A 21,422-nucleotide genomic window follows, 5' to 3' on the forward strand; every position below is an offset into this window, starting at 1 on the left:
CGGGAAGGGAGAATGGACAGGGCTCAGTAAATGCTGCACTGTGGGGACAGTTGTGCACAGGGGAATGGTTCATAGGGGCTGCCCCTGAACTGTCCCCCTGGGGAAATTGGTGTGGCACAGATGTCCCAATGGGGACACTGTGCTAGCACAGATCTCCCATGCCAGCCCCATGGTCTCTGTCACCATGGTCCATCCACATTGTGCTTGTCTTCTTCTCCCTGTCCCTGCATCCCTGTGTCCCTGTCCCCACAGCTGCCCCAGCCCCAGGATGCCTCTCCCCACATTCCTATCCCTCCAGCCCTGTTCACCCTCTCCTGTCCCCACGGCCACCCCGTGACCCTGGTCACTTCATGCTCTGGCTCTGCTGGCATTGGGAACCTCAGGGAACCCTGCAGCTCCCCTCTGCTCCCTCCCCTCTGCTCCCTCCCCATCTGCCTCACCAGCGCCCATCCCCAGGGTACTACCAGTCCGGCCCGTGCCCAGGGCACTCACCCCACAGGAGCAGCGCCACCTTCCCAGCCATCCCGGTGTCCCCAGCCATGTGCACTGGCTGTCACTCGCTGCTGTGGCCACCGCTCCCCTGGCTGGCGGTTCTTCGGATGAAGGGGAAGGAAGCGAGGTCACATCTCGTCCCCATGTGTAGGTGGCACCTAGTGGGGGCAGGGTGGCCACAAGCAGAGAACAGGCTTTGGGCAGAGTGGGGACATGCTGGGGACAAGGCTGTCTCTGGGTCAGTGGGACATGGGCTTCCCAGGAGCAGGGGGGCTCAGGGGGTTTGGGGAGCCAGGGATGGGTGTCCAGGGGAATTGGGAGTCCAGGGAATGGGGGTCCAGGGAATGGGTCCATGTGGAATTGGGGTGGTGAGGAGGGGGAGTCACAGGGGATGGGGGTGCCATGGGAATGGGGGTCCCCAGGGCTGGGGAGACTCAGGGATGGGAGTCCCAGGCGAGCCTGGGCTACAGGGATTTGGTGTCATGGTTTTGGTTTGCTAATTTGAGATATTTCAGTTAATGTAATAATTGGTGTGGTGGGTTTAGTGTTGGTTGATTATTAGTGGATTTATCAGAATGTATTTATTTCTATTTTGTTTTGAGATGAGACTAGGAGAAAGGTAAAGTACATTTAAAACTTTAAAACGGTATATAAGAAAATACTTTAATTGTAATAAATCCCTCATCAAGGGATTTTTGTGCCAGGGATGGGTGCAGGGGGAATGGGGGGACCTGGGAGAATGAAGGTCCCAGGGAAATGGGGATTTCAGGGCATGGAATGAATGGGAGAGGGTTCCTTGGGAATGGGGTCCTGGGCGATGGAGTTCCTGGGCAATGGCAGCCCTGGGATGGGGGTCCCAGGGAAGGGGAGACAAAAGGACTCCCCTTTTGTGGTCCCATGGTCAGCTTCCCAGGGGAATGAGTTTGCCAGGGATGGACAGTGATGAGATGTGCATGTGCATCACAGCTCCTTCTCTGGGTGCCTCAGATTTTGGGAAGACTCAAGGGCTAGAGCTGCCCTGGGTTGCCTGTGATTTGGTGGGGGGGCAACAAGAGGGGATTCAGAGGAGCTCTGGGTCTGTGCCACCAACACCTCCAGGGGCATTTCCTATTCTTCATTTCCATTTCCTTCCTTTTATCCCTCAATTTCACAACCTCCCAGTTCATGCCTTGATGATCCCGGGGACTTTCTGAGTGGGGAATGTGTTGGGGGAAGCCTAGGGTGGGTGAAGCAGGGGTGAGGGGTCTGCAGGGAGGGCTGAGGAGGCTGTGGGGGTTGGAGGAGTGCAGCTTTCCCTCTGCCTACACTTTCACTTTCTCTCTCCTGCAGCAGAAGTAAGAGGCCATTTGTGCTGAGTGTCACACAGCGGGGGGGAGGGGTCTCTCCTGGGGGGGCACATCCAGGGGTCTCCTGCCCTGTGAGAACCCTGTCCCAGGGGGGACACATGCTGGACAAGGGGCTCCTGTCCTGGGGGATGGCAGCTCCTGGTGTTTCCAGACTTCTCCATTCTTGCTCATCCCCTGCAGGATCTGAGCCAGCAAGAGCAGCTGGGGAATGGAGCTCCGGGCAGGAAGGAGCTCCCAAACTCCTGCTCCTTGAAGCCAGTGGCCATCCAAGGGTGGGACACAGCCATAGCCCAGCCCCACTGCACAGGGATGGCCATTGCCCAGCCCTGCTCTGCCCAGCCCCAGGGGGCAGCCAGCACCTGAGGGTCCCCATTGCCCCCTTGGCTTTGATTCTGGCAGCTTTAGAGCTGCTGCAGAGGTGAGAATTCTGTGGTGGAAAAAGGCCTGCCTGTGGTTTGCTCAGCCCTGCAAGAAGCACAAAACCCAAAGGGAGCCCAAGCAGTGTCACTGAAAGGGCCTTTGATGGTTTGCAGAGCAAGGCTGGCTGGAAACTGCCCCTACAAGGGCAGCTGTGTGGGAACCAGTCCACAAATGCAGCAATTGATCACTTTATCCTTCTAGGCAAGGGACTGGGGGAGACCTGAAAATCCTGCAAAGACAACAACCATCTGATCAAAAATCTGACCAGGACCCACCTCCTCCTTCCTGTCTCAAACCTGCAGCCCTTTAGAACATCCCAGAAAATATTTTTGGGTTCTGGCTCAGTTGCGAGACAAGAGAGAAAAGGATGGAAATGTTGAGCAGGGGCTCTACCCCATGGCGGTGGTGGGCAGGGACGCTGTCTCGATTCCAGGTCTCCCCAAAGCTGCTCCATCCCTGCCCTCCTCACCCACACAGGGCACAGGGAATAGACAGGGCTCTTCCCCTGCCCTGCCCCACACCTTCCAGGGTACCCCTCCACTTCCCGGAGCTGTGGGGGCCTTACCTTGACAACGCTCGGTCCCAACACATCGCGACAGTGGCTTCGTACACGCTGCCACAGTTGGTTCGGATACCCCGTGACCGTCCCAGCACTCGCAGCGCAATGGCACCTGGGCCCCTTCCCGATGCTCCGGGACCACCATTGCGGTCCCTCCTTTCCGCAGACCCCACCACAGGGTCTCTGCTCCCCCCTGTCCTGGGGTCTCCCCGCCATTGTTTTTCTTCCTCCACGCTCGGGGCTCCCCAGTGGGGTCCTGGTCCCTCCATCCCGGCCCCTCCCACCCGCTGCCCCCCGGCCCCTCCGGCTGTGCCCCTCGACAGCCCCGGGGCCGGCACCGGCAGAGGCTGCCGAGCTCCTGCAGGATGAGACGTTCCTGGGGCAGCGCCGGCTGAGTGGGGCCCGGCTCCCTAACGCCGTCCTTGCCCGCAGCGCTCGGGCTCCAGTAGCCCCGGGCTGTTCCTTCGGGATGTGCCAACCGCTCCTGAAGCACTGCCCTTTGTCGGGAACGAGCCCGGAGTATCCGAATCATCCCCAAGGCCTGGGCCAGGACGTCCTTTGAGGCTGCGCCTGAGCCCTGAGAGGTTTGGGAGCCTTATGGGTGTCACTGCTCTGTCTCAAAATCTGGGGGGAGCAAGAATGGCAAGTGGTGTCCCACCATGGCCCGGCCCCCATGGGCCTCACCTGAGCACCCTGAGGAATTCCTGGAACTCTTGCTCCACCTGCATGGCCAGGTGCTGCTCCCATGAGCCGCCTGCTCCAGCTGGCTCCTGCCTCAGTCACAGAATCCCAAAATCCCTGGGAGAGGCAGCAGAGCTGTGTGTTTGTGCACAGGGATGCTTTAGGAACAGCGGACCTTCAGGAATACCAACAATAATTACAACACCTCCTGAAGGGTCTGCAGCGTCTGGAGCAGAAGAGGGGCATTGGCCCGAACAGCTCCAATTTAGCCCCATTTTGCCCTCCCAAGGCACAGCTCCCAGCCCTGGCTATCTCTGTACTCCAGCTGCAGAGTCCTCAGGGCTGTGCCTCTGCTCTCCTCCTCCTCCCCTGCAGCGGCTGTGTCAGAACCAGCAGTGGCCCAGGAAGAGCAGGAAATCCAAATGTGCTCTGCAGCCACCTGAGGAGCCCTGGCAGAGTCAGCAGAGGGGCTGTGAGGGTGTCAGTGTGGCAGCTGTGGGGTGCTCACCTTGCACTGTCACTGTCACTGAAGCCAAGAACGCCCACGGTGCCACCTTGGAGTCCACCTGGCCCCCGCAGCTGTAGCGGCCACTGTGGTTCAGCTGCAGAGGGGACAGGGACAGCTCGGTCCCATTGAGGGACCTCTCCACCTCCTTGTCCCCATGGTAGAATCACACCCCAGTGACCGACATGTTCTCCCAGTGCCAGCAGCGCAGTGTCACCGTGTCCCCCTCCAGCAGCTCCTGCACTGGCACCTGCAGCACCAGTCGGGCTGTGGAACATGGGAGTCTTAGGACACCTGTGGCATTCAGTTTTCTCAAGGACCCTTGAACTGAGACACATCCAGTGCAGCAGAGTTCCCTGAATCCAGAACTGGGGTCCCTCCACTCTGAGATGCTCTGGGATCTCCCTGTGTGCAGGGGATGGGCTCTGGTAACACCAGGAGGTGACCCATGGAGCAGAGCACACCCAGAGACTTTGGGGTCCCCGCAGGTGTGAGGCTGGAGACAACCAAACCGCTCTCACCATTTGAGACTGTCACAGAGGGGCTGTGCCTGGTGCCGGGTCTGTCACACGTGTAGGTGCCACTCCCAGTGACAGTGAAGTGGTCCGGTCCCTGCTGCCCCCAGCACTGCCCGTCCTTCTACCAGGTGGTGGCACGGGCAGTGCCCAAGCCCTGGCAGGTCAGTGTCACCCGGTCCCACAGCACCACCGGCCTCCAGGGGGGCTCCACCAGGAGCTGAGTGGTCTGGGCACCTGTGGGTGACAGGGGACACCAGCCTGCCAGGGCTAGCGTGGGGCTGGGAACACCAGGATGGGGCCATGGCATCCCCCGAGGACTCACCAACAACGCTGAGGGTCTGGGCAGGAAGTGGGAAGGGACAGGGTTTGGTGAGGGTGGCATCACAGGGACATTGGCAGGGAGGCTCTGGGTGTGGGGGCTGTCATTAAACTGTCATAGTGTGGCAAGTATCCCTTGGGGACAGAGACACACCGACTGGCCCTTGCTCAGTTAGGATATGGGGACACATTGGACACCCAGAAATGGAGACTCAACAGTGGTTGCAGTGGCCACCCCCACCAGCCCCATGATAGTTCCCCAAATCCCTGTCCCCCGTTATTGTCCCCCCTCTCCTGTCCCCACAGCCCTGGTCACCTCATGCTCTGCCTCTGTGGCCTTTTGGGACCTCAGGGGACCCGGCAGCCCCCCTGTGCCCCCTCCCCACCAGTCTCTGCCTCACCAGGGCCCATGCCCAGGGTGTCAGGCCCGTGCCCAGGGGACTCACCTCACAGGAGCAGCACCACCTTCCTGGCCGTCCCGGTGTCCCCATCCATGTGCACTGGCTGTCACTCGCTGCTGTGGCCACTGCTCCCCTGGCTGGTGGCTCTTCGGATAAAGGGGAAGAAAGCGAGGTCACGTCCGTACCCACATGTAGGTGACCCTTGGTGGGGGCAGGCTGGGGACCGGATGGGGGCAGGGTGGGGACCTTGTGGGACAGGGGGGTGATGGTGGGACATGGTGGGGACAGAATTTGGAGTGTGAGGTGGTGTAGGGAGCCAGAAATAGGTGTCCAGAGCAATGGGGTTCCCAGGGATAGGGTCCCATGGGAATGGGGGTCCCAGTGGATGGATGGACTCAAACTTGGGGATGAGGGTGCCAGAACAATGTGGCCTCCAGGGATTTGTGATCATGGGATGGGGGCCAAGGGATGGGGGTGCCAGGGGAAAGGGGAACCCTGTGAGAATGGGGGCCCTGGTGGAATCAATGTCCCCAAGGGAATGGGGCTCCCAGAGACTGGAATTACCAGGATGGGGTTCTTTGGGGTAGGAGATCGTGAGGAACTGCAGTCCAGGAAAGGGGTCTTAGGGAAGGAGGGACAAAAGGAAATCAGATTCCCATGATTGGGGTCCCAAATGAATAGGGGTGTCAGGGATGGGCAGTGGCTGGGGGGGGGGCATGGGGGTCACAGCTCCTTCCCTGGGTGCCTCAGATTTTGGGGTGACCTATGGCCAGGTGCTGCCCCCTTGGGATGCTCGTTTCCTGTGCAGGTATCACATGGGGGTCCTGGCTAGCTCTGCTTCTGTGCACTCCCCTTGCCCTTGATTTTTTCTCCCTTTATTTCTGTTTTCTTCCTTTTTTTCCTCACTTTTATGCCATGTCTCCTCAACCCCGGTCCCTGGCTTAGATATCCCAGGAATCACCTGAGCAGGGAACGCACTGGGGGAAGCCATGGGAGGGGGATAACTGGGAGTAAGAAGAGCAGGGAAGGATGGGGAGGCTGTGGGGGATGGAGGTGTTGGGCTGCGCCCCCTCAACACTTTCACTTTCTTTTTCCTGGACAAAAAGGAAGAGGCCATTTGTGCTGAGAGTCAGATGGCAAAGGGAGGCAGTGTCTGTCCTGGGAGGGCACATCCAGGAGGGTCCTGCCCTGTGAGGTCGCATTTGTGGGGATGACCTGGGGGAAATCAGTCCAGGGGGTGACACATCCTGGCATGGTGGGTCCTGTCCCGGGTATGGCAGTTCCAGAAATGTCCCTGCACATTCCTGGCGGGGTGCCTGTCCCAGGGGTGGCACATCCTAGGGACCCCTGTCAATGCAAGGGTGGGGCCCAGCCATGGCCCAGCCCCACTGCACAGGGATGGCCATTGCCCAGCCCTGCTCTGCCCAGCCCCAGGTGGCAGCCAGGACTTCAGGGTCCCCCCTGCCCTCTTGGCTTTGATTCTGGCAGCCTTAGAGCTGCTGCAGAGGTGAGAATTCTGTGGTGGAAAAAGGCCTGCCTGTGGTTTGCTCAGCTCTGCAAGAAGCACAAAACCCAAAGGGAGCCCAAGCAGTGGCTCTGTGAGGACCTTTGATGGGTTTCAGAGCAGGGCTGGCTGGAAACTCCCTATGCAAGGGCAGCTGTGTGGGAACCAGTCCAGAAATGCAGCAACTGATCATTTTGTCCCTCTCAGCAAGGGACTGAGAGAGTCCCAGAACTACTGCAAAGACAACCACAATCTGCTCAACAACCTGACCTGTATCCTCCATCTTGAACAAAACCTGCAGCCCTTTGGTACCTCATGGAAAGAATGTTTGAGTTCTGGATGTGCACACCAGAAGAGAGGGAAAAGTCTGGAAATATTGAGCAGGGGCTGCATACAAGCGGTTGGGCAACAGGAGTGTCAGAGCAGGAGCAGGGAGTGCCCAGGCAGGGGAATTCAGGGCAGGCTGGAGTGGATTTACCAGGGAATCAGACCCTGAGACACACATGGGCATTTCCACAGACTCCTGTGCACTGTCCCAAGAATGGGCAGAGCTTCTCCCATTTGGGGCACTGAATCCATGGGAAGTCATTCAAGTTTCAAGGTGGGAATGAGAAAAGTTGAGATAATTCCTAAATATGGCTCAACAAAAGGCTTCCTTAGGGGCTGGGTTACTGCCAAGCAGGCAGGGAACAATCCCATGGAGCTGTTGGATACTCAGGGAGATTCCACGCACTCTGTGGTATCCACAAGCAAATGCTGCCCTTGGATGTAGCAAGGGGTTCCTAAAGAAAGAAAAAAAACATCACATTTTGTGATTTGTTTGTGTTTTCATTGTGAGTGACTTGTTGGGAAAGCAATGATTCAAAGTATTCTATAAACCAGCTAATTTTATACCTTGTCAGTTTGATTTATTTTTTATTGGGAAAATAACGGTGTGGGAAAAGATTCTTGCCTTTATTCTATGGATGTGTTATTTTGTCCCAGCCAATTGGTCATCACATGTTTGCTGAGGTCGCTGAGCTGGGAAATGGGAGTGACAGGAAAAAGCCCAGGAGTGTGTGGGTCAGAGATCGAGAATATCCCAGGACAGCCTTGGGTTGCCGCCCTGGCCATGAGCACTGTGGGGAATGTGCTGGGTGCTAAGTCACCCCAAAATCTGAGGCAATCCCGGAAGTAGCTTTGATCCCTGTGCCCACCCAGCCATTGCCCATCCCTGGCACCCCCATTCTCCTGGGAACTCAACCATGGGATCCCCATTGCCTCGGTCTCTCCTCCCTGAAGACCCCCATCCCAGGACTGCCATTGCCCAGCAAAACCATTCCCTTCATGCCATCCCATGGGCTGCTTCTTCCACCAGAACCCCTGTTCCTGAGGATCTCCTTTTCCCTCTGCACCCCCAAACCCAGCACCCACATGCCATGACTCCAAATCCCTAGGAAACATGTTTCCACAACACCCCCAGCCCTGAAACCCTCCAGGCATGGAGACCCCAATTCCCCTGGTGCCCTATTCTCCCAGACACCCATCCTTGGTTCCCCACATCCCCTGAGCCCCCCACTCCTGGCAGCACCATCCCCCACCATGTCCTCAGACTATGCAGCCTTGCCCCATCCTGTGCCCAGCCTGTTCCCACTCTGCCCCCACCAAGGGCCACCTACGCATAAGGTTGAGATGTGACCTCGCTTCCTTCCCCTTCATCCAAATAGCCACCAGCCAGGGGAGCGGTGGCCACAGCAGCAAGTGACAGCCAGTGCACATGGCTGGGGACACCGGGATGGCCGGGAGGGTGGCGCTGCTCCCGTGGGGTGAGTGCCCTGGGCACGGGCCTGACACTCTGGGGATGGGGAGGGGAACATGGGGGCTCTGGGATCCCCTTGGGTGCCCAATGCCAGCAGTTCCAGTCCGTATTACCCACAGTGGACCTGGGTGGAACTGGGGATGTAGGGTGGCTTTGGGGACAGGAAGAGGGGGCAGGAATTTGGGGATGGGGATGTGGGGACAGGAATGTGGGGACTGGCAGCTTTGGGCTCAGGGAGCTCTGGGGATAGGGACAAGGGAACTGGGATGCAGGGACAGAAGGGGACAAGAACAGTGGGGATGTGGCCATGGCGATGGGATCATGGGGATGGGATCATGAGCTAGTGGAGGTGACCTGGACCAGCATGGACTGTGTCCATGGTGTCCTTATGCCAGGGGTGTCCACAGGGTCCCCATGTTCTGCCTCAGCCCACGGTGGCCTCGGTGTCCCTGTTCCCAAGGTGTCTGTGCCACAGGGATGTGGTGCACGGGTGGCTGCGACACAGACATGTCCCCCTGCCTCACCAAATCTTTTGCAATCCACCCCCATGCACTTTCACACAAGAAGTGCTGCCCTTATGGGGACAGTTTCGGGACAACCACCACACCCTCTATCCTGGGTGCTGCTGTCTGTGTGGTGCCACCCCCACCCACCCTTCTCCCTTCCAGCTCAGACCCTCGGCCTTGCTGGTGAGTTCTCGGGGGATGCCATGGCTCCACCCTTCTTTTCCCAGCCCCATTCTGGCCCTGGCAGGCTGGTGTCCCCCGCAGGTGTCCAGACCACCCAGCTCCTGGTGGAGACCCCCTGGGGGACACTGGTACTTTGAGACCGGGTGACACTAACCTGCCAGGGCTAGGGGACTGCTGGTGCCACCACCTGGTACAAGGGTGGGCAGCACAGGGGGCAGGAGGGACGCGACCACTGTCACCGAGAGTGGCACCTACAGGTGTTCCAGACCCAGAAGTGGAAACAGCCCACCAGTGACTGTCTTAGATGGTGAGAGGGTTTGAGTGTCCCGAGCCTGGCACCTGCAGGGGCCTCAAGGGCTCTGGGTCTGCACTGCTCCATGGGTCACCTTCTGTGTGACCAGAGCCTGTGCCCTGCTCTGGGGACATCCCAGAGCATCCCAGTGTGAGGGGTCCCTGTATTAGAATTGGGGACCCCTAGTGTGCTGTGTGTGACCCAATAGGGGGGTCCCATTGGGAGGCGCATCCAGGCCCCTCCAAGCCCTCATGATGTGAAAGGACCCACTTGTTCCCCAGACTGGCTGGTGCTCAAGGTGCCGGCACGGGCGCTGCTTGAGAGGGACAGGGTGACACTGCGCTGCTGGGGCCAATGGAACAACCTGGTGACCTGGGTGTCCTTCCACTGTGAGGAGGAGCAGCTGGTGGAGCTCTGAAATGGGACAGAGCTGTCCCTGTCACCCTCTGCAGCTGCACCACAGTGGCAACTACAGCTGCAGGGGTTGGCTTAAAGCCAGGGAGTGGGAGGTGTCCACACCAGTGACAGTGACAGTGCATGGTGAGAATCTCACAGCCTCCACACAGACACCCCCACAGCCTCTCCCCTGAGGACTCACCAGTGAGGCTGTGGCTCTGGGCTGGAAGGGAGAAGGGACAGTGCTGGGTGGGGGTGGCACTGTGGGGACCGAGGCACACGGGGTAAAGGGTGTGGTGGCTATCCCCCAACTGTCCCCATGGGGACAGCATTTCTTGTGAGAAAGTGTGTCTGGTGGTCTCCATAACATTTGGAGAGGCTGGGGGACATGTCTGTGTCACAGCCACCCATGCACCACATCCATGTGACACAGACACCTTGAGAACAGCAACACCGAGGCCACCATGGGCTGAGGCAGAACATGGGGACACTGTGGACACCCTGGGCATGAAGACACCATGGACACAGCCCATGCTGGCCCAGGTCACCCCCACCAGCTCATGATCCCATCCCCATGATCCCATCCCCATGGCTGCATCCTCACCATTCTTGTCCCCTTCTCTCCCTGCATCCCAGTTCCCTTGTCCCTATCCCCAGAGATACCTGAGCCCAAAGGTGCCACCCCCCACATTCCTGTCCCCACATCTCCATTCCCTGAATTCCTGCCCCCTCTTCCTGTCCCCAAAGCCACCCTACATCCCTAGTTCCACCCAGGTCCACTGTGTGTAACATGGACTGGCACTGCTGCCTTTGGGAACCTCAGGTGATTCCGCAGCTCCCCTGTGCCCCGCCCCGTCCATTTCCCCAGAGGGTCAGGACCGTGCCCAGGGCACTCAACCCACAGGGGCAGCGCCACCTTCCCCCCCATCCCGGTGTCCCAAGCCATGTGCACTGGCTGTCACTCGCTGCCGGGGGTGGCTGTCCCCTGGGTGGTGGCTCTTTGGCCAAAGGGGAAGGAAGCAAGGTGAGGTCTCATCCTCATGCGTAGGTGGCACCTGGTGGGGGCAGGGAGGCCACAAGCTGGGCACAGGCTGTGGGGAGGGTGGGGACAAGGCTGGATGGGACACAGTGGCACACGGGGTTCCCAGAAGGGAGGGTCTCAGAAGGTTTTGGGAGCCAGGGCTGGCTGTCCAGGGGAATGGGGTGTTCCAGGGATGGGGTCCCTGGGAATGGGGGGCCTGAAGATGGGGAATCACCAGGGTTGGGGATGCAATGGGAGTGGAGGTGCCCAGGGCTGGGAATTCAGGGATGGGAATCCCAGCGGAACGTGGGCTCCAGGGATTTGGTTTCATGGGATGGGGATGCTGGGGGAATGAGGGCTTCTGTAGGAAAGGGGGTCGTGGGAGAATCAAGGTCCTGGGGGAAGGGGGATTTCAGGAGGTGGAATGGACAGGAGAGGGTTCCTTGGGAATGAGTGTCCTGGACAATGTCAGTACTAGGGAATGTCAGTACTAGGACAGGGGTTCCAGAGATGGGGAGACATAAGGAATGGGGGACCCTATGATTAGATTTCAAGGTGAAATGGAGGTCCCAGGTATAGGCAGTTCCTGGGTGGACCCGTGGTTCACAGCTTCTTCCCTGGTTTCCTCAGAATTTTGAGAGACCGAGGGCCAAGCACAGTCTGCACAAGGTGCCTGTGGCCTGGGGGTCACTCCAGACAGATTCCAAGGGGCTCTGGGTGTGTGGAGCTGCTGCAGAAATGAGAATTCTGTGAGGGGAAAAAGCCTGCCTGTGGTTTGCTCAGCCATGAAAGAAGCACAAAACCAAAAGGGTGCCCAAGCAGTGGCTCTGCAAGGATGTCTGATAGTTTTCAGAGCAGGGCTGGCTGGAAACTGCCCCTGCAGGGGCAGCTTAGAGGGAACCAGTCCGGAAATGCAGCAATTGATCATTTTGTCCCTTGTAGCAAGTGTCTGAGATAGCAGCAAAAACCTGGCAAATCCCACCACTCTGCTCAAAAACTTGATGGCGTCCCTCCTTCCTCCTGTCTCAACCATGCAGCCCTTTGGAACGGCCTGGGAAGAATGTTTGGGTTCTGGCCATGGCTGTCAGACAAGAGGGAAAAGTGTAGAGTGTGGAAATATCGAGCTGTGGCTCTGGCAACAGCTGTGGTGGGGCTGTGGGGAGAGCCCTGTCTGGATTCCAGGAGTCCCCAAAGCTGCCTAATCCCAGACCTCCTCACCTGAGTGAAAGCCTGAGGGTTTGCAGGAATTGTGGTTAAAAGCCAACAGAGGTGCTGCTGTGGACCCGAGACCTGCCTGGGTCAGGCCCTGCCTTCCTTCCATTCGGTTCATGGAGAGCAGACGCGGGTGTTGTGCAGGGTGTGTGTCCAGCTCCGGGACACTGCTACGCTGCCAGTGGGCACTGGGATCCAACCTGCTGCCTTGGCGGCTTCTGCCCGCTGCTGGTGGTGGTGCCGGGACCGATTGATGCCCGTGAGTTTGCAAAAGGTGCGATTTCCCCTCCTCCCTCCTGTCCGAGGCTGCCATGGCCCCTGAGGGGATGGAGCTGGACCGGGGCGCCCCCTGCTGGCCGGGAGTGCTCCGTGCAGCGCCCCCTGCTGGCCGCGGTTATAACTGCCACAAAAACCAACAGTGCTGAGCAGGAGGGAAAGTTCTGGGTTTGTGTTGTTTGTTCTGTTCTAGTTTATAAATTTCCTAGTAAAGAGCTGTTACTCCTTTTTCTACACTTTGGCCTGGAAGCCCCATCATTTTTGAAATGAATAAAAGTTTTAGCATGGGTCTTCTTTTCATTCCAGGACAGTTCCCACTTCCCTTGGCAAATATTTCTCATTTAAATGAGTTGCCAGCTCCTGGGATGAGACAGACATCCCAAGAAAGACAGGGTCAGGGACTTGGCAACCTCATGCTCTACCTTTTAAGCCACTTTGGCTAACAAGGGCCCTCTCCCCAACTGGCACTTCTGGTCACCCGGCCACTCAGGAGCTGGCTTTGGCAGAGCGTCACACTGTCCCCAGTGTGCCATGGCTGACAGTCTGATGGACAGACGGGGCCCAGACTCACCAAAAGCAAAGTCTGACCCATCTCTGCCACACACAGATGTTGCACAATGTCTCCACACATCATAATTTTCTTGTCTCTGACATCCCACCCTTTGCCATGACCAGATCCTGACCTGCTCTGAAGAAGGGGGAGGCTCTGGAACCCCCACAGGGCATTTGTGACATCCTCGTGGGGGCAACAGGGCAGAGGAGGAATTTGGGACAGGGCACAAGAGAATCCAGAGCCTCCTGAATGCCGCTTTGGCCATCAGAGCAAGGATGTTGCAAGTTGCAGGTTCCTCTGGTGGAGGAATTGTGCAGGGGAGAGTGTCCAGGGTTTGTTCCTTTTGGGGACTTCCCCAGGAAATTGATATTTTTGCGGAAAATTTGGAATCTGATCCTTGTTGCTGTAGCTTTTGGTTTTATTCTCTCTCGTTGCTGTTGCAGGAAATTGTTCTTCTCTCAGCCCTTTGGGATCTTTGTACCTCCACAGGGAGGGGCAGTTTTTAGTGGCAGCACACACACGAGTGGGTGCCCATGGGTGGGGACACCCAGTGCACCCCAGTTGCCTCCAGTGACACAGCACAACCTCATTGATGTCACTGGGATTTCTTGGTCGCCCTTGGGGTCCCCGCAGCTCCACGTAGGCCACCCAGGGTTACTGGTGGTCGGTGATGCCTGAGGGCCCTGCAGGACAGAATGGTTAGGGGGACCAAAGGGGAAGGGGTGACACCACTGTCACTGTCCCCCCAATCCACAGTACTCACACTGCACATGTTTGGTGCTCACAACGTGGGTGTACACAACCTCTCCCTCCTCTGGGTGGGCCGGGGGATCAGGGCGGGGCCTGTGGGGAAAAAGACAATGTGTGGAAGGCGATGGAGACTTGTGTCATGTTGGAAAAAGGGGACTAATGGTTGAAGAACCCCACTCACTTTTCATGCTGCTTTCTGGCAGCTGCAAAAGAAAGAGGGGAGGGGTGACTGTGGGGTCCCAGGGCCCTACCCCTCTCAAGATTCCTGAACCCCTATGGGACCCTCAATTCCTCTCAGCACCCCCAAGCATCTCTAAAGCCCCCCAGAATTCATGAGTTTCCCCAGTGCCCTGGGCCAAGTCAGCCTCAAGAATTCAAAGCCCAGCAGGGACAGACACGCTCCAAACATCCCCACAGCCTCTGAAAGAACCCCCAACATCCTTGCAGGACCCTCCAGCACCTCCCCAAACCCCACAGGACCCCCAGGGAAAGTGACAATTCTGGGGCTATGGGTGCTGCCCTGTCATGCCCACACTCTGGGGACCTCTACAGCTCCCTAGGACCCCCTCTCCCCCCATTGTCACCCACCCACACGGTGCCACCGGTGCCAGGCCACAATGACACCCACGAGCAGCAGCAGGAAGAAAAGGGCCCAACCGACACCTGCGGCCACTGCAAGAAACAGAGGGGACACATCAAGATCACTCAGAACCGCAAGGGTCCTTCAACCCCGAATGACCCTGTGTGACCTTACCTGTGTCCCTGATTACCCACGGTGTCACCAACAGGGCCACTTCTTGGCTGAGTGTCCAGAACACACGGTGCCCATCATGTCCCAGCTGGTTGGTGGCCATGCACTGGTAGGTGCCCGAATGTCCCACATTGACTGCCCTGAGCTCCAGGAGGGGACCCTGGGCCACCTCCTGCCCATTGTGCAGCCAGGTGAAGGTGACAGGGGCTGAGCCCACCTGAACCAAGCAGCGCAGGGTCACGGGGTCACCTGCACGCGCCTGGTGTGATAGGGTGCCAAGGGTGATGATGGTATTGGCCACGGGCACTGTGGGGACAGAGACTGGGCTGAGAGCACAGGGAGGGGCCGGCAGCTGGTTTGGGGGGATAGGGACAAGGGGGGTGGGTGTGATGGGGGATGTCGTGGATGGGGTCACACCACAGAGGGGTGAGGGGACACAGGGCAGAGACGGGAGACACAAGCATGGTGTACGGGGGACATGGAGATGCCCAGGAAAGGAGACTAGAGGAGGCTGTGAGGGCTCCCCGTGCCCATCCCTGCACTCACTGCGCACCATGACATGGAGCCGGGCGCTGCCCTTCCGCACAGCCCTCCCCTCAGTGCGCACCTGGCAGCTGTAATTCCCCGAGTGGGAGACCCCCACGACGGGCATCAGCAGCTGCAGGGACCCCTGCGGGCCCCCCACCACCTGCCCGTCCCTGTAGAACATGTGCAGGAGGGGGCTCGGGGCTGCAGGGAGCTGGGGGTGCTGAGACAGTTAAGAGTGAGGAGTGACCCCTAGGTGGGCTCGGGGGGAACCCTCCAGCACTGGTCCCCGGACAAACTCAGGGCAAGAAATGGGGGGCTTTGGAAACGGTGACCCCGAATCCCTGGCAAGGTGCTATGGGGCTGTCAGGGTGGCGGCTGTGAGGTGCTCACCATGCACTGTCACTGTCACCGGCACTGACTCCTCCCATCCCTTTGATACCCCGTTGATCACCCAGGCCTTGCAGTGGTAGCGGCCGCTGTGGTTCAGCTGCAGAGGGGACAGGGACAGCTCGGTCCCATTGTAGAACGTCCCCACTTCTGTCTCCTCGCGGTAGAACACCAGAGTGGCCGACTTCTCCTGCCTGTACCGGCAGCGCAGTGTCAGCGTTTCCCCCTCCAGCAGTGCCCGCGCTGGCACCTGCAGCACCAGCTGGTCTGGGGGGCAGAGGGGTGCCGTCACATCACAGGGGTCTGGAGGGTCCTGATGTCATCAGCACCCCCATATTGGGTCACAGCCAGCACACCAGATTTCCCCAATTTCAACACGAGGGTCCCCCCATAGTGGGATGCTCTGGGATGCCCCCCTGTATAGGGGACAGTCTCTGGTCACACCAGAGCGTGACCCATGGAGTAGAGCCTATCCAGCATCCTCGGGGTTCCCGTGGGTGCCAAGCTGGGGACACAAACCACCCTCACCGTCTGAGACGTTCACGGGCAGGCTGCACCCACTTCCAGGTCTCTCACACGTGTAGGTGCCATTCTCGGTGACAGTGAAGTTGTTGCCTCCCTCCTGCCACCAGGGCTGCCCATCCTTGTACCAGGTAGTGGAACCAGCTGTCCCCGAGCCCTGGCAGGTCAGTGTTACCCGGTCCCACAGCACCGCCGGCCTCCAGGGGGGCTCCACCAGGAGCTGGGTGGTCTGGGCACCTGCGAGTGACAGGGGACACCAGCCTGCCAGGGCCATTGCAGGGTTGGGGACAGTGGGGTGGGGACCTGGCATCCTCCGAGGACTCACCAGCGAGGCCGAGGGTCTGGGCTGGAAGGGAGAAGGGACAGGGCTGGGTGAGGGTCATGGGGACACTGTGGACACCCTATGTTTGCACTGCCCACCTCCACCAGCCCTACAGCACCTGTCCCCACGGCCAAGTCCCATGGTTCTGTTCCCATGATTCAATTCCAATGGGACCTTTCTCCATGGCCAGGTGACATCTCCATGTTACGTGGCCCCATTCCATGTCCCAGTATCCCTGTTCCCCTGTCCCTATCCCCACAGGCCCCAAGCCCCAAGGCTCCTTCTGCCACATCCTTGTCCCCACATCTCTATCCCCCTCTTCCTGTCTCCACATCCCAGTTCCCCTATTTCTGTCCCTAAAGCCACCCCAAATCTCTGGTCACACTGAGCTTCATGCCCTGCTCTGCCTCTGCTGCCATTGGTGACCTCAGGGGACCTCACAGTCCCCCTGTGCCCCCTCCCCACCAGCCTCTGCCTCACCAGGGCCCATGCCCAGGGTGTCAGGCCTGTGCCTGGGGCACTCACCCCACAGGAGCAGCGCCACCTTCCCGGCCATCCTGGTGTCCCCAGCCATGTGCACTGGCTGTCACTCGCTGCTGTGGCCACCGCTCCCCTGGGTGGCGGCTCTTCGGATGAAGGGGAAGGAAGCGAGGTCACGTCTGTCCCCACGTGTAGGTGGCCCTTGGTGGGGGCAGGGTGGGGACAGGATGGGGACAGGCTGGAGACAAGGCTGCATAGTCTGGGGACATGGTGGGGGATGGTGGGACATGGTGGGGACATGATGTTGCCACAATTTGGGTCTAAGGCTGTGTAGGGAGCCAGGGATGAGTGTCCAGGAGAATGGGGTGCCCAGGGATGGGGTCCCAGGTAAATGGGTGTCCCAAGGGTTGGGTAGACTCAGACTTGGGGATGAGGATCTCAGAACAATGTGGCCTCCTGGGATTTGTGATCATGAAATGGGGGTGCCAGGGAAAGGGGGACCTGTGAGAATGGTGGTCCGGGGGGAATCAAGGTCCCCAATGGCAGCAGTGTCCCATCATCTGGAATTACCGGGATGGTGTTCCTTGGGGTTGGAGATCCTGGGGAATTGCCGTCCAGGGATGGGGGTCTCAGGGAAGGGGTGGCAGAAGGAAATTGGGTTCCAAGGTTGGGGTCCCAGAGGAATGGGGGTGCCAGGGTTGGGCAGGGTGGGGGGGAACATTGGGGTCACTGCTCCTTCCCTGGGTCCCTCAGATTTTGGGGTGAGGCTAGGCCCCACATAATCACCCCTGGGGTGTTCATTTCCTGGCCAGGCATTACGTGGGGGTCCTGGGTAGTTCGGCCTCTCTGTCCTCACCTGCCCCTGACATTTTCCTCTCTTTATTTCTTTTTTTTCCTTATTCTTCTTACTTTTTGCCATATACCCTCACCCCCAGCTCCTGGCTCAGACATCCTGGGGTGCACCTGAGCAGGGAACGGGTTGGGGGACCCAGGGGAGGGGTGAAATGGGGAGCAGGGGGTGCAGGGAAGGGTGAGGAGGCTTTGGGGGATGGAGTTGCTGGGCTGTGCCTGCTCAACACTTTCACTTCCTTTGTCCTGGAGGAGAGGGAAGAGGCCATTTGTGTTGAGAGTCAGATGGGAAAAGGGGGCATTCTCTGTTTCTTGGGGGGCCCATACAGGAGGCTACTGTCCTCTAATGCCTCTCCTCTGGAGTTCAGCTGGGGAATCCTGTCCCAGGGGGTGACACATCCTGGCATGGGGGTCCTGTCCTGGGGGGTGGCAGTTCCAGAAATGTCGCTGCACATTCCTGGCTGGGTGCCTGTCCCAGGGGTGGCACATCCTGGGGACCCCTGTCAATGCAAGGGTGGGGCCCAGCCATGTCCCAGCCCCACTGCACAGGGATGGCCATTGCCCAGCCCTGCTCTGCCCAGCCCCAGGTGGCAGCGAGCACCTCAGGGTCCCCCCTGCCCCCTTGGCTTTGATTCTGGCAGTTTTAGAGCTGCTGCAGAAGTGACAATTCTGTGGGTGGAAAAAGGCCCCCCCACAGGATGAGCTGAGCTGTGGTTTGCTCAGCCCTGCAAGAAGCACAAAACCCCAAAGAGAGCCCAAGCAGTGGCTCTGTGAGGGCCTTTGATGGTTTTCAGAGCAGGGCTGGCTGGAAAAACCCCTGCAGGGGCACCTGCAAGCGAACCAGTCCAGAAATGCAGCAATTGATCATTTGGACCCTGAGGCACAAGGGGCATTTCCACAGATTCCTGTGCACTGTCCCAGGGATGGACAGAGCTTTTCCCCTTCCTACAAAGGAAGTCAATCAAGTTTCAGGGTGGGAATGGGGACCAAAATTCGGAGAGTTCCTAAAGATGGCCCAAGAAAAGGCTTCCTTCAGGCCTGGGTTGCTACCCAGCAGGCAGGGAACAATCCCATGGAGCTGTTGGACACTCAGGAGTATTCCCCACTCTGTGTTATCCACAAACAAACGCTGCTGTGGTATGTACCAATGGGCTCCTAAAGAGAACTGAAAACTTTCATTTCATTGTGATTTGTTTGCAGGTTTTTTGAGAGTGACTTATTGGGGAAGCAATGGATTCTATAAAGCAGAGCATTTATACCTTGCCAGTTGTATTTTCACTGAGTTTTTACATATTGGGAAAATAATGGTGTGGCAAAGATTTTTGGATTTTTTCCAATGGCTTTGGTCTGAACCAACTGGTCTTCAAATGTTGCTTGGGACTGCTGAGGCAGGAAATGGGGACACCTGACCTGGGGGTGTGTGGGGCAGGGACACAGAGACTCCCAGGACTGCCCTGGAGTGCTTCAGGGATAGGGCATTGCTGGGCTCTGAGTCACCCCAAAATCTGAGGCACCCTGGAAAGGAGCTGTGACCCCCATGTCCACCTAGCCACTGCCCATCCCTGGCACCCCCATTCCCATGAGAACCCAACCATGGGACCCCCATTGCCTTGGTCTCTCCTCCGTGGAGACCCCCATCCCAGGACTGCCATTCCCCAGCACCACTATTGCCTCGATCCCATCCCATGGGCTGCTTCTTCCCTCAGAACTCCTATTCCCAAAGGTCCCCTTTTTTCCTCTGCACCCCCAACCTTGGGACCCAAATTCCATGACCCCAAATCCCTGGGGACCATTTTCCCACAGCACCCCCATCCCTGAATCCCCCCAGGCATGGAGACCCCAATTCCTCTTGACCCCCATTCTCCTGGACACCCATCCTTGGTTCCCCACATCCCCTGAGCCCCCTACTCCTGGCAACATCCCCACCATGTCCCCAGCCTGTGCCCAGCTTGTGGCCACCCTGCCCCCACCAAGGGCCACCTACACATGGGGACAGACGTGACCTCGCTTCCTTTCCTTTCATCCAAAGAGCCGCCAGGCAGGGGAGCAGCAGTGAGTGACAGCCAGTGCACGTGGCTGGGGACACCGGGATGGCCGGGAAAGTGGCGCTGCTCCTGTGGGGTGAGTGCCCTGGGCACGGGCCTGACACCCCGAGGATTGGGAGGGGAGGGGGCACAGGGAGGCTACAGGGTCCCCTGAGGTCCCCAATATCAGCAATGCCAGTCCATGTTACCCACAGTGGACCTTGTTGGGACTGGGGATGTAGGGTGGCTTTGGACACTGGAACAGGGGCAGGAATTTGGGGATAGGTATGTGGGGACAGGAATGTGGGGACTGGCATCTTTGGGCTCAGGGAGCTCCGGGGATTGGAGAAGGGACCTGGGATGCAGGGACAGAAGGGGACAAGAACTGTGAGGATGTGGCCATGGGGATGGGATCATGGGGATGGGACCATGAGCTGGTAGGGGTGACCTGGGCCAGCATGGGGTGTGTCCATGGTGTCCTTGTTCTCGGGGTGTCTACAGTGTCCCCATGTTCTGCCTCAGCCCAGGGTGGCTTCAGTGTACATGGTCCCCCTGGAGGCCGGCAGTGCTGTGGGACCGGGTGACACTGACCTGCCAGGGCTCAGGGACAGCTGGTTCCACTACCTGGTACAAGGACAGGCAGCGCTGGTGGCAGGAGGGACAGAACCGCCTCGCTGTCACTGAGAGAGGCACCTACAAATGTGACAGATTCGGCACTGGGCGCAGCCCCCCCGTGACAGTCTCAAATGTTGAGAGGGAATCTGTTGAGATTCATAAATCTCAACAGGTCAGGGTTGCCCCCAACATGTCTGGATGGGCTCCATTTTGTAGGTGGCCTCACACCCCCTGTGTGCTGAGAGCCTGTACCCTGCAAACAGGGACATCCCAGTTCGTCCCAGTGCACCCAGGTATCCCTGGTGCCATGGGCACCCACCTTGGACCTGTCTCGACCCCTCAGCGAGATGGGACCCTCCTGTCCCACAGATGATCTGGTGCTGCAGGTGCCAGCACAGGCGTTGCTGGAGGGACACACGGTGATAGTGCACTGCCGGGGCTGGTTGAAAAACACGGTCACCAGGGTGCGATTTTACCAGGATGAGAAGGATCTGGGGGGGCCCATAAATGGGACTGATCTGTCCCTGTCCCCTCTGTAGCTGAACCACAGTGGCTACTACAGCAAGGGCTTGGGGAGGTCCATTCTTTCATGGTCAGCAGCAGTGACAGTGCACAGTGAGCACTCCCATGGATGGAACTCCAATCTCCTGACACCCCAAAGCCACTTCCCAGTGGACTCAGAGTCACAGTCCTCACCTGCCCTCTCCTTCCCAGAGCTTTTCTCGGTGCCGGTGCTGGAGGGTCCCCCAAAGCCCACCATGGGGTCGCCCCTGACTCCCAGCTGCCTCAGCACCCCCAGCCCCCTGTGGCCTCGAGCCCCCCTCCTGCACGCGTTCTACTGGGACGGGCAGGTGGTGGGGGGCCCGCAGGGGTCCCCACAGCTGCTGGTGCCCGCCGTGGGGGTCTCCCACTCTGGGAATTACAGCTGCCCGGTGCACTCCGAGGACAGAGCCATGCAGAAGAGCAGTGCCCGGCTCCGCTTCACGGTGTGCAGTGAGTGCGGGGATGGGCATGGGGAGCCCCCACAGCCTCCTCAGATGCAGTCCCTGGGGACCTCCACGTCCCCCAGACACCTGCCCTGGCTCCCCGCATCTCTGCCCTGTGCCCCCTCACCCCTCTGTGATGTGACGCCATCCCTGACATCCCCCATCACACCCATCCACTCCCATCTCTATCCCCCCACACCGGCTGCCAGCCCCTCCCTGTGCTCTCA

The 21,422-nt window shown here is 58.9% G+C and overlaps 1 protein-coding gene across 1 annotated transcript; it reads right to left on the bottom strand.

The window, feature by feature from the left end:
* Positions 1–13,392: 13,392 nt before the first annotated feature.
* Positions 13,393–20,969, bottom strand: LOC141728043 (Fc receptor-like protein 4). Its single transcript, XM_074534343.1, has 8 exons — positions 20,906–20,969; positions 15,926–16,156; positions 15,401–15,664; positions 14,486–14,788; positions 14,320–14,403; positions 13,913–13,934; positions 13,745–13,824; positions 13,393–13,664 (listed from the first exon to the last, which is right to left on the bottom strand). The coding sequence occupies exons 1-8, from the start codon at positions 20,967–20,969 to the stop codon at positions 13,636–13,638; spliced, it is 1,077 nt and encodes a 358-aa protein (XP_074390444.1). The 3' UTR covers positions 13,393–13,635.
* Positions 20,970–21,422: the final 453 nt, after the last annotated feature.

Source organism: Zonotrichia albicollis, unplaced genomic scaffold, assembly GCF_047830755.1.
Source record: "Zonotrichia albicollis isolate bZonAlb1 unplaced genomic scaffold, bZonAlb1.hap1 Scaffold_83, whole genome shotgun sequence".
In the NCBI taxonomy this organism is placed as follows: domain Eukaryota; kingdom Metazoa; phylum Chordata; class Aves; order Passeriformes; family Passerellidae; genus Zonotrichia; species Zonotrichia albicollis.

What these genes read in the sequence shown, in the direction of transcription:
- LOC141728043 (XM_074534343.1), bottom strand. Translation starts at nt 20,969, where the DNA reads ATGGTGGGCTTTGGGGGACCCTCCAGCACCGGCACCGAGAAAAGCTCT. An exon ending in CTCTGGGAAGGAGAGGGCAG is followed by an intron (nt 16,157 to 20,905) that starts GTGAGGACTGTG and finishes TGTCACTCGCAG; the next exon opens with GTGCCCAGACCACCCAGCTC. An exon ending in GCCCGTGAACGTCTCAGACG is followed by an intron (nt 15,665 to 15,925) that starts GTGAGGGTGGTT and finishes TCTGCCCCCCAG; the next exon opens with ACCAGCTGGTGCTGCAGGTG.